At 42.8% G+C, this 12,820-nt stretch overlaps 1 protein-coding gene and 1 pseudogene across 3 annotated transcripts in view; one reads left to right on the top strand and one right to left on the bottom strand.

Moving 5' to 3' along the window:
- Positions 1 to 8,199, bottom strand: part of OGT (O-linked N-acetylglucosamine (GlcNAc) transferase) — a 44,496-nt gene extending 36,297 nt beyond the window's left edge. The window contains exons 1-3 of one of the 3 annotated variants that reach the window (XM_024240359.2): positions 6,490 to 8,199; positions 3,489 to 3,639; positions 1,780 to 2,023 (exon numbers count right to left, since the gene is read on the bottom strand). In XM_024240359.2, coding sequence (XP_024096127.1) covers positions 1,780 to 2,023; positions 3,489 to 3,639; positions 6,490 to 6,526 — 432 coding nt within the window. In that variant the 5' untranslated portion in view covers positions 6,527 to 8,199. 3 annotated transcript variants of the gene reach the window in all.
- On the top strand, positions 6,907 to 12,394 carry LOC112130730 (suppressor of cytokine signaling 6-like; annotated as a pseudogene).
- The last annotated feature ends 426 nt before the right edge of the window (positions 12,395 to 12,820 follow it).

Genomic DNA, 12,820 nt, shown 5'->3' with positions numbered 1-12,820 from the left:
CAAGGGCATTAAAGATGGCAAGAACCACAGCTGTGTAAGAGGGTACACTATCAACAAGAGTAGGATAGACCTGATTAACAAAGGGAAAGAACTTGCTGTGACAACTGGGTACAGAGGTGAGCCCTGAGCCCCGGGAAAAATGGGGTCCAAGGCCCAGTGGCAGCACATACCGGGCTCCCTAAAACTTTATGTGGGTAACTAGCTAAATTAGTATTGCAATAAAACTTACAAAAAGTCACTCAAATGTACATATATATATACTGAGTCTCTCAGAAAAGATAGACAAGAAATTAGTTTCATTTGCTACCTCCAAGAGTGCTAACTGGAGGTATGCACTGTATCCATTCAAAAACCAATAAATTTAGAAGCTGGGTGTGGTGGCACACACCTATAGTCCCATACTCTGGAGGCTGAGGCAGGAGGATTGCTTGAGCCCAGGAGTATGAGGACAGCCTGGGCAACATAGCAAGACTCCATCTCTTAAAAAAAATTTTTTTAAAGCAATGGATTTTTTAAAAAGGACACGTTTAAACTCTCAAAATTAACTACAAAAATTGTTAATAGATGTCATCATGAGAAGTGACTTCGGATCTTTGAGCAAACTACTAAATTTAGTTTCAGTTTCCTAACCAAAAAATAAGGGACAGCAGGATATGATCAATGGTTTTTTAACTGTACTCAAGAGCTGCTTTGATGGGTGAGTGCCCTCTGGGCACATCATCCCACTTTTATTTCTTCTCACTTCAACATTTGCTTTGACGATATTCAGACTCAGGTTTTAATGTCTATTAATACTTCACTACTAGCTTTGTCCCCAAGAAAGCCACATAACCCTGAGTCCATGGTTTTTTTTAATTGATAAAAATCAGAAATAATATCATCTATTTTGAAGAATTATTGTGAGGATTAACTAAGACCAATCATTTGAAGCTGTCAGTAGAGTGTCTGACCACACAGACTTTCAGTAAATGGTAGCTAAAATAAACTATTAGCCATTTCCAGGTTGGTTACAAAACTGAATGTTGACAGTGTAACTTGGGAACTTTTTCTAGATTTCTATAACCCCACTATCACTTACCTCTTAAGTTTACATCTACTTTCTCTAACTACAACATAAGTTCTGAGGGAAAGTCTTATGTTTTTGTATCTTTCGGAGACCCTAAACACAGTATGAATTTAAGGTCTGCCAGCTGAGCCTTACTTGTTCCCAGAACACATCTGCAACTTAGACAAAAAAAATTTTTAAACTAATCAAAAGCCCAGTGTAAGTAGTGTCATCTAAATTCTATGACTTCTAATTACATTGAAAGAAAAGAGAATAGGATATTGAGGAAGAAATTTTGTAGCCTAGTTTTCACATCATTCCATATAGTGGCATCTTGTTTTAAACTATTTTATATTACAGATTTTACAGATTAAGACCCATTATCCACCATTCCTTGAAAATCAATTAACTTGCAAACACTTATCAGAATTTATCCAAAGTTAATCACAACAGAAAAAAAGTCATGTGCCCTGTACTTTATAGGTGTTATCTTAAAATTGATGTAGTTTCTTGCAATAAGAATTTTTATGCTTTTTAATATAACTTGCTAAATAAAACAAATATTTTAGCATAACGCAGACCAGCTAAAAGCAATTTCACCATTTTAAGGACATATGCATTTCTAAACTTTTGACTTTATTCCATGTGAAAACCTACTTTAGTGTCTGAAATATCACACTATGTTTCTTTCTGGGTTTCTAGGAAGGGAAAGTAACCATTAAAATTTTACTCACAGGATTGTACTGAAGAGCAGAGACGTAAGCTTGTACTGCCCCTTCCATGTCACCCGCTGCTACCAAGGCGGCTGCCAGGTTAATATAACCATCGATGAAATCAGGTTTGAGACGCAATGCATGTCGATAATGCTCAATTGCCTCCTGCAACTGCCCTCTTTCCTTGTATACATTCCCCAAATTCGAATAAGCTTCTGCCAGAAGGGGGTTCTGTTTAATTGCCAGAGTGCTAAAGTGAGCAGATCTGGAAAAGGCGACAAGTGTTAATGCATGGGTATGCACGTTACAGAAAAGAAGGTATGGCCCATATGCAACTCAAACAGTTTGAGATCTGTGCTATTGCTCATTATATAATACCTTATCTTTTAACTAGTGCATAGCAAGAAAAATTTGGGAAATCAAAGATTTTCAAAAGTGGAGGTATTCTAGATTTCAAAATGAAAAGCTTTTTCTTATTAAATAAAATTATTGGCCAGGCGCAGTGGCTCACGCCTGTAAATCCCAGCACTTTGGGAGGCTGAGGCGGGAGGATCACCTGAGGTCAGGAGTTCGAGACCAGCCTGGCCAATATGGTGAAACCCCGTCTCTACTAAAAATACAAAAAATTAGCCACACATGATGGCAGGCGCCTGTAATCTCAGCTACTCGGGAGGCTGAGGCAGAAGAATCGCTTGAACCTGGGAGGCGGAGGTTGCAGTGAGCTGAGATTGCGCCACTGCACTCCAGCCTGGGTGACAAAAGCAAAACTCCATCTCAAAAAAAAAAAAAAAAAATTCGAACTAGAGTCTTGTTACAAAACTACCACATTGGCCAGGCGCGGTGGCTCATGTCTGTAATCCCAGCACTTTGGGAGGCCAATGCGAGCAGATCACCTGAGGTCGGGAGTTCAAGACCAGCCTGACCAACATGGAGAAACCCCGTTTCCACTAAAAATACAAAAATTAGCTGGGCGTGGTGGCACATGCCTGTAATCCCAGCTACTCAGGAGGCTGAGGCAGAAGAATCGCTTGAACCCAGGAGGCAGAGTTGCGGTGAGCCGAAATGGCGCTGCTGTACTCCAGCCTAGGCAACAAGAGCGAAACTCCGTCTCAAAAAAAAAAAAAAACCCACCACATTGGAAATCATGATCATTAAGATGAAAAATGAAAAGCTATGTGCACGAGTCTCATTTTCCATTTAAGATTTAATGATGCACACCTTTAAGTGTCTAAATATGCCAGAATGACAATTATTAAAAGGACAGGAACACAAATTCTTCCCTTTTGATTAATTCAACTAATTAACTAAAAGCAACATACCATAACAACTTAATGAAACTTCAGGTATGCATCTCCTGCCACAGCATACATAACCATCATTTCTGAGCATTTCAGTCCCTCAAACTGACAGGTCTCATGAAAGGGAGACTGGATGCTCAGATATACATTGATAATAATTTATTACCTGAACAGAGTCTAGAAAGCAGCAGACCCAGATAGAAAAATCTAGAAAAGGTCCCTAGTCATACTGATAATATAACCACCACCACAAAAGGAAGGAGAAAAACTGGCAGCTGGGCATGTCACAAGTGGGCAAGAGAGCAGATGTGTGTTGGCGGCTCAGTTGAAACCCGGTACTGGAAAAATTTCAAGTTCAAATATTTAAGTATCATTTTTCAAGCTCAGCACCCAGAGGCAGCAATCACGAGCAGGTACCCCAACATCTCCTACCTGTCCAGCCTTCGACACTGGAAGTGTATAGATGAAAGTAATAAAAGCACACCAGTATTGTCTGGCTCTTGTCTCCAGAGCTGCATGCAGTGTCTCTCAGCTGCCTCAAAATCTCCTGCCTGATATTCTCGATGTGCCAACTCAGCTAACCCTTGGAAGGAAAGCATACGTTTCGTTGGTTCTGGAGAATCATCAAAACATTTGAGGGAAGGAGGGGGGAAAACAAAAAGTTAGAAATGTAAACCAAAAAAATGTAAAAATATGGTATATTTAACTTAAAAATGGAAATGCTTGAAACTATGTAAAGCACTAGAGTGTTCTGCACGTTATTTATATCTCCAAGTTAACATCAAGTGCAGAATTGGCATTTTTAGAATTCACCCATTAATACTTTCTTTCCCAAACTAGAAAGGAATATTTACTTCCATATGAGATTACATTTTATGACCAAAAATACTTTGTACTTTTAAATTATAAATCATAGGTAGCATCTAAGGATTCACTGAACATTATTCCTTATACCTTAGTTAACATACAGAAACAAAATATTAAATGTGTGATTTGCAAGGTCACAAAGACTTAATAATATCAGAATAACATATTGGGAAGCTTAATATTTTGTGCCATATTTCAGGTTGGATTTTTTGAGGTGGAGTACTGGTAACTATCAATCTTAACCTCAGTGAGGACACCAGATGTGTTAACTCTTTAAATTATATCAATGTTTGTATATTTCAGAATTTAATTCTTTAAAAGGACAAGTAGAAACGAGCCTAAGGGAAAAACCAAAAAGTCAAAGTGCTATTTTTAAAATAGCTGATAAACAAGATGTTTGTCATTTCACAACAGCCAAAATAGTTAAAGGGGTCATCAAACATTTTAAATAAAGACCCAAGATTACACTGCTTCTCTACCATCCCAAACTCACAAGGAGACTAAATTGGCTAAATCCCACCCACGTTGGTTTAGCACTAATATTTTCCAAACAGCTCCGGTATTGACTAAAGGATTAAGAGACTGCAAACAAGCCTATATAAACCAGGCAGTTACCTCCAACTGCAATGGTCAAAACTTTGGGAGGGAGGGAGGATGGACGCTAAAATATATTTGATAAAGCGCAACATAATGAATAAATAAAAGCACTTCGCTGCAAGTGACTTAATCCAGATACATAAAGATCTTTAAAGGATATAGCTAAAGCCCAGAGAGGGGAAAAAAAACTGCTTGTCACAACTGTAAATACTTAAACTGGGAATTCGACCGTAGCACTTCACTAGCTGGTTGAAATGGGAAACCATGGACAAATTATTTAATTCTACCAAGGTTAAGGTGACTAGTTCAAATTTGAGCCCAGCTCCCCAATCATTAGAGCTGATGAGTGTTCCGGATACTGAGGAAAGCAAAGTAAATTTCCTGACAGAATGCACAGCTGACCACCAACACAAAGAGCATTGAGACTTGCATCCACATCTGGGAGAGGTTATATCTTTAATAGAAACTAAAACTACATTTTAGCTAAGTCTCTAGAACTTCCTAGCTCCTTGTTTTCACACATTACTTTGTCACTTTTCAATGCTGCTTATCTGCTATTTTAATACTTGAAACGACAGCTTCCTCAAATAAATAACACATTAAAAAGGGCAAGCTAGTACAGAATCCAGTACAGAATCTTAAACCTTTGAAAATCACGGTGGAGACGTGGGGAGAGGAGCACGGACTAATTATTAATCCCACTCCCTACAATTAGGGACAACATACTATTGACGATTCACCTACTACTTACAGCACAACTTCCAGAAACAGTAACTAAAACTCTCCACACAGCTCAGCTGAGAAACAACCAAAAAATAACCTCGCGGGAAACCTCAGAAGCGCAGCCCAATTCCCCACCCCCTTCCGCCCAAATCGCCTCAATATGGAAAGGCAGCTGAAGGACACTCCTACAATTTGGTTGTTTTCGTATTTTTAGTACCAAATGCTCGCGACTGAAGTGTCTAAAAGGGCAACTGCCTTGTACTTGTGCAGCTACACTCCAGTTGCTTTACAAACTCTTCAAGCAGGGATGGAAACTTAAAAAAATATTACACCCTGTGAATAAAGAGATACTGGGCTGAAGAATGGGGATGGCAGACCTAGAGGCGGCGGCGGAGGAATACATCGAGAAAGTAACACAAAGCGAGAATTGGGCGGGCAAGGTGGTCAACGCCAAAGCAGCAGCATCGGGGTGGTTTCTCCCCCAAGGATAGGAAGTGAACAGGGCTGGCAACCTCGCGAAGGGAAGGGTGTGGTTCCCCGCGGACAGGGTGGGAAATCCAGGCTGAGGGCAGCGGTGGAATTGGGCGATGGCAAAGGAAACCCCTGGAAATTTCCAATCTAAACCGGGACCGCTCAACCGAAAGAACACCAGAAAGGCACTACCCAGCGGGGTGCTGCTCAATGTCCCCTCTTCTCCAGGTGACTTGTGGCACCATCGACGAGCTTTTGCTCGTCCTCGGGTGATGCAAAGTGAGGATATGATTACATCGGAACGGCACCCCCGCCCTAGATTGGCAGAGAAGGACCAAATCTGGCCAAGGGGAAAAGACTGGAGGGGGGAGATGAAGGGGGAGATGGAGGGGAAAAAGGAGAGGCGATGAGCTGGAATTAGGGGAGAAAACCGCTGCAAAGGAGTGAAAGGGCAGGGATTCCAATGCAGTCCATTCCACGACATTCCAAGCGCGCACGTGTGATAGAAGCGCCCGGAGACAGTGGAATGCTAGAACATTTACGAAATAAAAACAAAGCAAGAAAGGCAGCAAAAAGCAAGCAAGGGAGGAGGAGGAAATGTTCGGGAAGCGGACGACAGCGGAAAACCCGATGTGATCAGATGCCAGTAGACCACGAAAAGCTCAGCAATGTCACTGATGTAATGGGGATGGTTCGAGGGAAGGAGTGATACAAGGTAGAGGACGGCGCGAGACCCCAAGGGGGCATCTGCCAAGGTAGAACGGGACACCGGTACCTGTGCTGTCGGCCACGTTGCCCACGGAAGACGCCATCTGGAGCTTCTCGAGGGAGAGCAAAAAAGAGGTAATTGGTCCTGCTGCCGCCACTACCGGCAAGAACGTATTTGGAGGTAGTAGTACAAGGGCAGCAGCCGTAGCAATGCTCTGGAGGGCTTGAGCGGCGGCAGCAGTTACAGGCTTCGAACCCTGGGAACTCTAGTTGGCCATCTACCTAGTACGGTCTTGAAATGGCGGCGACGGCTCCTCGGCCGAAACAACATGAGCCGGAACTACTTTCTGTTACAATCAAGTGCCCGCGCGGAGGTAGCCGGTAACCAGCCCCGCCAACAAAATGACTTCAAGCTGCAAAGTGAGATTCCATGTAGTCTTCCGCGCAGCGCCCATTGCGACAAACACCACGGTGGAGACCGCGCATGCGAGTAGCCCTGTCAACCCGACTCGCGGTTAGGACACTCTCTGGGGCGGAAGCGGCCAGGTTTCTTAAGAGTGTAGCGGAAGGGTAAAAACAAACACACACACGGGACGGCTACGTTTTTGCCACGGCGATTAAGAAGAGTGTTTGTTACTTAGCAGGTGGTGTCATTTTAAACATAAATGCCAAAGGCGTCTAAAAAAGTTTATCAACTGTATTCGTACAAAAACGGATGGTTACGACTCTCACGGCTCAATTCTGAGCCAGTCAATTCAGAAGATTGCCTCTCAAAGACAGCTGCTCAAAACGAGGAGGGAGAGGGTTCTGATTTGAGCCCGTCTTCATTGTGACTCGGCCATCGATTTCAGCACTTCGATGAAAAAGACTGAAGCTTTCACAGGGCCAGTTGAATGCAGACACCTCCAATGTTGGCCGTATAACCTGAAATTTCAAAATCGTTTTGGTATTCAGAATACTCCTGCCCACGGTGATAGGGCAAATGCTTAATAACTCAGGGACATGCCGGGCGTTTGCACTCTGGAGGCAGCCATAAAAATGTTAAAGGTGATTCACGTTCGTCAAAATCCATGACTCTCCTCCGAATTGTGACTTCATTTCAACCAACTAGCTCTGCACATTGTCACAGTCGGCGATTCCACTGAGCTCAAAGCAGATCGACAGTGATAAATGAATTCACTTGCCATCCGCCTAAACCACACGTCTAGATTGAGTCATGAATTGCCTCCACTTCCTTGAACAAATTGGTTGTTACGATCTTCTTGCAGTTTCAAGTCTACTGTTCAGACATTTTGTCACATTGGCATTTATACCTCACCTCTTGTTCTAGAAACGATTTAAGGTAGCTTGCCACATCAGCAAGAAATTATTACAAGCCACTGGAGGCTACAAGTTGGATCTCTGAGAGCCTTTTTATTTCAAAAAGTCCTTGATCTAAGAAAGCAGGTCAATGAATTTCTTCAAAAACTTTTTGCTACCTAGCCCCTTCACTACATTTTTTAAAAAACTAAATCCTCAAATTCTGCTTAAATTTCTTCAAAACAGTCAACAAACAATTAATTATGGAAATGGCACAAAGAAAATTCATAATGCTAATTTCTTCCATCCCATAATCAAGAGTCACATCATGCAGTGAAAAAGACAAAGATCACTACACAAACTATCCTGAAAATTGGGCACCAAACTCTTGTAATTTGATTTAACTGGTATAAACCTCCCCCCTCACACACACACCTACTACAAGTTCCCCATCTGTGATGAATAAACTCAGCTTTTCAACTTTTAGAAGAGACTTCTCAGATTCCACTGGCAGATGTTTAGGCCTTGCTGATGAGCGGGTGCTAGCTAATTAACAAAAACTCTTTTTGTTGTTAAATGCAGGTCATGTTCCTAATTCTTCAGCCAATAAGTAACATTTACTAGAGTCTCTATGTGCAAGGCACTGTGGGGGGCACAAAAATGAACAAAACAAATCTTCGCCTTCAAGGAACCTGAAGCCTAGTTAGGTAGACACAAAAAGCTACTAGAGAGCAATACAGAAGACTATTTAGCTGATAAAATATATTACTCTATATGAATATCTAGAGAGGAGACAGGTAAGGTTGGAGGGGGTGACAAAGAAGCCTTGATCTGGACATTGAAGGAAGTGCTTTTGTGTGTTTTTTATTGTTGTTCACATTGGTTTCTGGGTTTTTTTATGTGCAATTTTAAATTTAGAACCAATTATAATTAAATCAGCTGGGTCTTCAACCCCAATCCCAAACTTTGTCACCCAATAACACCACTGATACTACATTACTTTTTTGCTGCTGTGTAACAAAGTATCAAAAATACAGCTGCACAAAACAACACACATTTCACAGCAGTAGCACCAGCGCTGGATGAGACCCCGGCTGGTGGCTGCTGTTGCACTGCTGCTGAAAAAAAGTGGCTCCAAAGGTTAAATGAAGCCAAAGAAATACACAGATGTGAGAGGAGAAGCCAGCTGGATTTCCTGGGTCGGGTGGGGACTTAAAGAAATTTTCTGCCTTACAAGAGGATTGTAAAATGCACCAATTAGCACTCTGTAGCTAGGATTGTAAAACGCACCAATCAGTGCTCTGTGGCTAGCTAGAGGTTTGTAAAATGTGCCAATCAGTGCTCTGTAAAAATACACCAATCAGTGCTCTGTGGCTAGCTAGAGGTTTGTAAAATGGACCAATCAGCACTCTGTAAAATGGACCAATCAGCGCTCTGTAAAATGGACCAATTAGCACCTTGTAAAATGGACCAATCAGCACTCTGTAAAATGGACCAATCAGCAGGACATGGGTGGGGACAAATAAGGGAATAAAAGCTGGCCACATTTCCCCCCCCCCCCCCCCCCCCGCTGCCCCCACACCCACCAGGCTAGTACCCCGCGCCCCCACTGCCCCCACACCCACCAGGCCAGTAGCAGCAACCCTCTCGGGTCTCTTTCCACAGCGTGGAAGCTGTATTCTTTCCCTCTTCACAATGAATCTTGCTGCTGCTCACTCTTTGGGTCTGTGCCACCTTTAAGAGCTGTAACACTCACTGTGAAGGTCCGTGGCTTCATTCTTGAAGTGAGCGAGACCAGGAACCCACCGAAAGGAACCAACTCCAGAACCACCTCCAGAGGGAGATGCAGCCGCACAGGCTCTCCAGGGGTGTGGGGCTAATATTCCAGAGAGAAATTGGTCCCCTGGATGAAGTAACCAGTCACAAAGACTAATTAAAATTGATCTTAAAACCTTCCAGAAATCTTGTAACCTGAATAAAAGTAAAGAAGAAACTGATTTCATGGTAGTACAACAACCATCACTAGCTAGTGAATGTGGAAAAGATGATTTCTTATTTGGCAGCTGCACTGGTAAAGATATGGCCACCTGTGATATCAACAGTGAAAGATGAAAAAGGTAAAAAAGGAACAAACAATGAAAGCCTAATGAGTACATTGAAAAAGGCAGCTTTCTGCAAAACAAAAGCAGAATAGCAAGGGGAGCACACCCTGTGGGAGTTCTGCCAGATGAGGATACTTTTTCTCTCAGCACCAACAGTCTTTAAAGATGTGAGAGCTCAAAGACCAATAAGGTCCACTTCCCTCCACAATCCTCACTGTAGTCCTCTCCTTGGCTTACAAACTTAAGGAGACGCGTATCAAAACGGAGATGAGACGATGAGACTCAAAGCCTTGGTTCATTCTTCCAATCCAAGTCTGGCACGGATTTTCACTATCTTCGGCCTGAAGCTGCATACAAAGAACAAAATAAAGAGTTCAGAATTTCAGAATGGAGACTTGCATCTTCACTTCGAGGAACATGTGCCTGTACTTATTGGACTTATGCCTCAAGACTATATTCAGTATTCTATGCCTTTAGATGAAAGGCTGTATCCTTTGCAAGGGTGTCATGCTGTTGTCTGGACAGTTCTCCCATGGAAGTGAGAGGTGAAGCCAGACTTCTGGGTTGGGTGGGGACTTGGAGAACTTTTGTGTCTTACAAGAGGATTGTAAAATGCACCAATCAGCACTCTGTGTCTAGCTAAAGGATTGTAAATGCACCAATCACCACTCTGTAAACACGCACCAGCTGGGCGCAGTGGCTCACGCCTGTAATCCCAGCACTTTGGGAGGCCGAAGCAGGCAGATCACGAGGTCAGGAGATCGAGACCATCCTGGCTAACATGGTGAAACCCCATCTCTACTAAAAATACAAAAAATTAGCCAGGCATGGTGGCGGGCACTCAGGAGGCTGAGGCAGAAGAAGGGCATGAACCCAGGAGGCGGAGGTTGCAGTGAGCCGAGATTGCGCCACTGCACTCCAGCCTGGGTGACAGAGCGAGACTTCGTCTCAAAAAAAAACAAAAACAAAAACAGAACACACCAATCAGCGCTCTGTTTCTAGCTAAAGGATTGTAAATGCACCAATCAGCACTCTGTAAAATGCACCAATTAGCGCTCTGTGTCTAGCTAAAGAATTGTAAACACACCAATGAGCACTCTGTAAAATGGACCAATCAGCACTCTGTAAAATGGACCAATCAGCAGGATGTGGGCGGGGACAAATAAGGGAATAAATGCTGGCCACCCCCAGCCCCAGTGGCAACCTGCTTGGATCCCCTTTCACGCTGTGGAAGCTTTGTTCTTTTGCTCTTCATGATAAATCTTGCTGCCGCTCACTCTTTGGGTCTGTGCCACCTTTAAGAGCTGTAACACTCATCGTGAAGGTCCACGGCTTCATTCTTGAAGTCAGCAAGACCAAGAACCCACTGGAAGGAACCAACTCCGGACACAGATGTTTCTGGGAATTCTGTCCCCAAAGCTGAGAATCAGGTAGAGCAGGACCTGGTCGTTGCCCCAGAGATCTTTGTGGATCCATCTCTGAATGGCTTGTTCATTGGTACCTGTAGGAGTTACAATGCAGAGCCCAAGAGCAAGCCATGAAGACATTCCTGAAGACACTTTCATCATTACTACCTCCAATACAGAACAATCAAATCTAAAGGAACTTCCGTGGACTCACAGGTGCAGTTGTCTATGTGTCTGAAAGTATCCACTGTCATTTGAATTCTGATTCTGACTGTCCTGGGGTTGCAAGAGTTGATGATTCTGTCCAAAGTAGTGACACTATGGTTGTGACAAGCCTTACAGAGGAGCTGAAAAAACTTGCAAAATAAGGATGGTGCTGGGGCCAATCATACACTGACAGGCAGAAGAAAAGTGAGCAAATGTGCTAGATGGTTTTTTTCTTGTCCCAGATAGCCATAATGACCGTTATCGTTCAAGCTCGAGCTTTTGCTCCCATGGTAAAACACTTCACACTAGAATTGAACACTCAAATGGTAGGTTTTGCTTTTATGAACAACCAGATGTGAAAGGACAATTAGTTGATCTAATTGAACATACAACCAGGGACTCTGGAAAATAGAGTTTTTTGTTATTCAAGGTCTCAGTTACCTGGATCTGCAATTTACCCTGTAAGACTGACCAATCCAATATTACAATTCATACAGGTTTGTTCTTTGCAGCACCCATGTCATTTGTTTCATGTCAGCGTACCAGAATAGACTTATTTCAAAAACTGCCTTTGCCAAACAAAACGAAGGCTTATTTGCAGGAGAAGCATTGCTAAAGGATTATGAAAACCCTGCATCTTGCACTTTGGAATCAAGAAAAAGAGACTGAAATACAGTTTTACAAACTTTCGTTGCTATCAATTTTGATGCCATAACTGTTTCAGTTTTATGTGTAAAAGAGTAATCAATTTGTTGAGAGGTGGGGAAGTGTTGGCAAGGTGTCTTGAGTTTATTTTGGTCCTTTAAAAAGTAAAGTCTTGAGTTCTTAGAAATGTGAATTATCTTTATCAATTTCCAAAATAATTACAATAGGAATTCTCAGAGTCTCCTTAATCTGCCGCAACTCCTCCTCCACTGCTACCCTCACTCCTTTGCTGCTGTCCACTATGATTTTTATGTATTGAAAGCACATTTCATATGTATTCAGTCCCAAGTAAAGTTGAATGAAATTTTTCTTTTCTTTTTTATTTTTTGAGATGGAGTTTGGCTCCTGTTGCCCAGGTTGGAGTGCAGTGGCACGATCTCACCTCGCTGCAACCTCCGCCTCCCAGGTTCAAGCAATTCTCCTGCCTCAGCCTCCCGAGTAGCTGGGATTACAGGCACGTGCCACCACACCCAGCTAATTTTTGTATTTTTAGTAGGGATGGGGTTTTGCTATGTTGGCCAAGCTGGTCTCAAACTCCTAACCTCAGGTGATCTGCCTGCCTCAGCCTCCCAAAGTGCTGGGATTACAGGTGTGAGCCACCTCACCCTGCCTGAATGAAATTTTTCGAATGAAAATTGTTGTCTTTATTTTCGAGACAGGGTCTTACCCTGTCACCCAG

The sequence above is a fragment of the Pongo abelii genome, chromosome X (assembly GCF_028885655.2).
Source record: "Pongo abelii isolate AG06213 chromosome X, NHGRI_mPonAbe1-v2.0_pri, whole genome shotgun sequence".
In the NCBI taxonomy this organism is placed as follows: domain Eukaryota; kingdom Metazoa; phylum Chordata; class Mammalia; order Primates; family Hominidae; genus Pongo; species Pongo abelii.
This window is presented reverse-complemented; position numbering and strand designations above follow the sequence as displayed.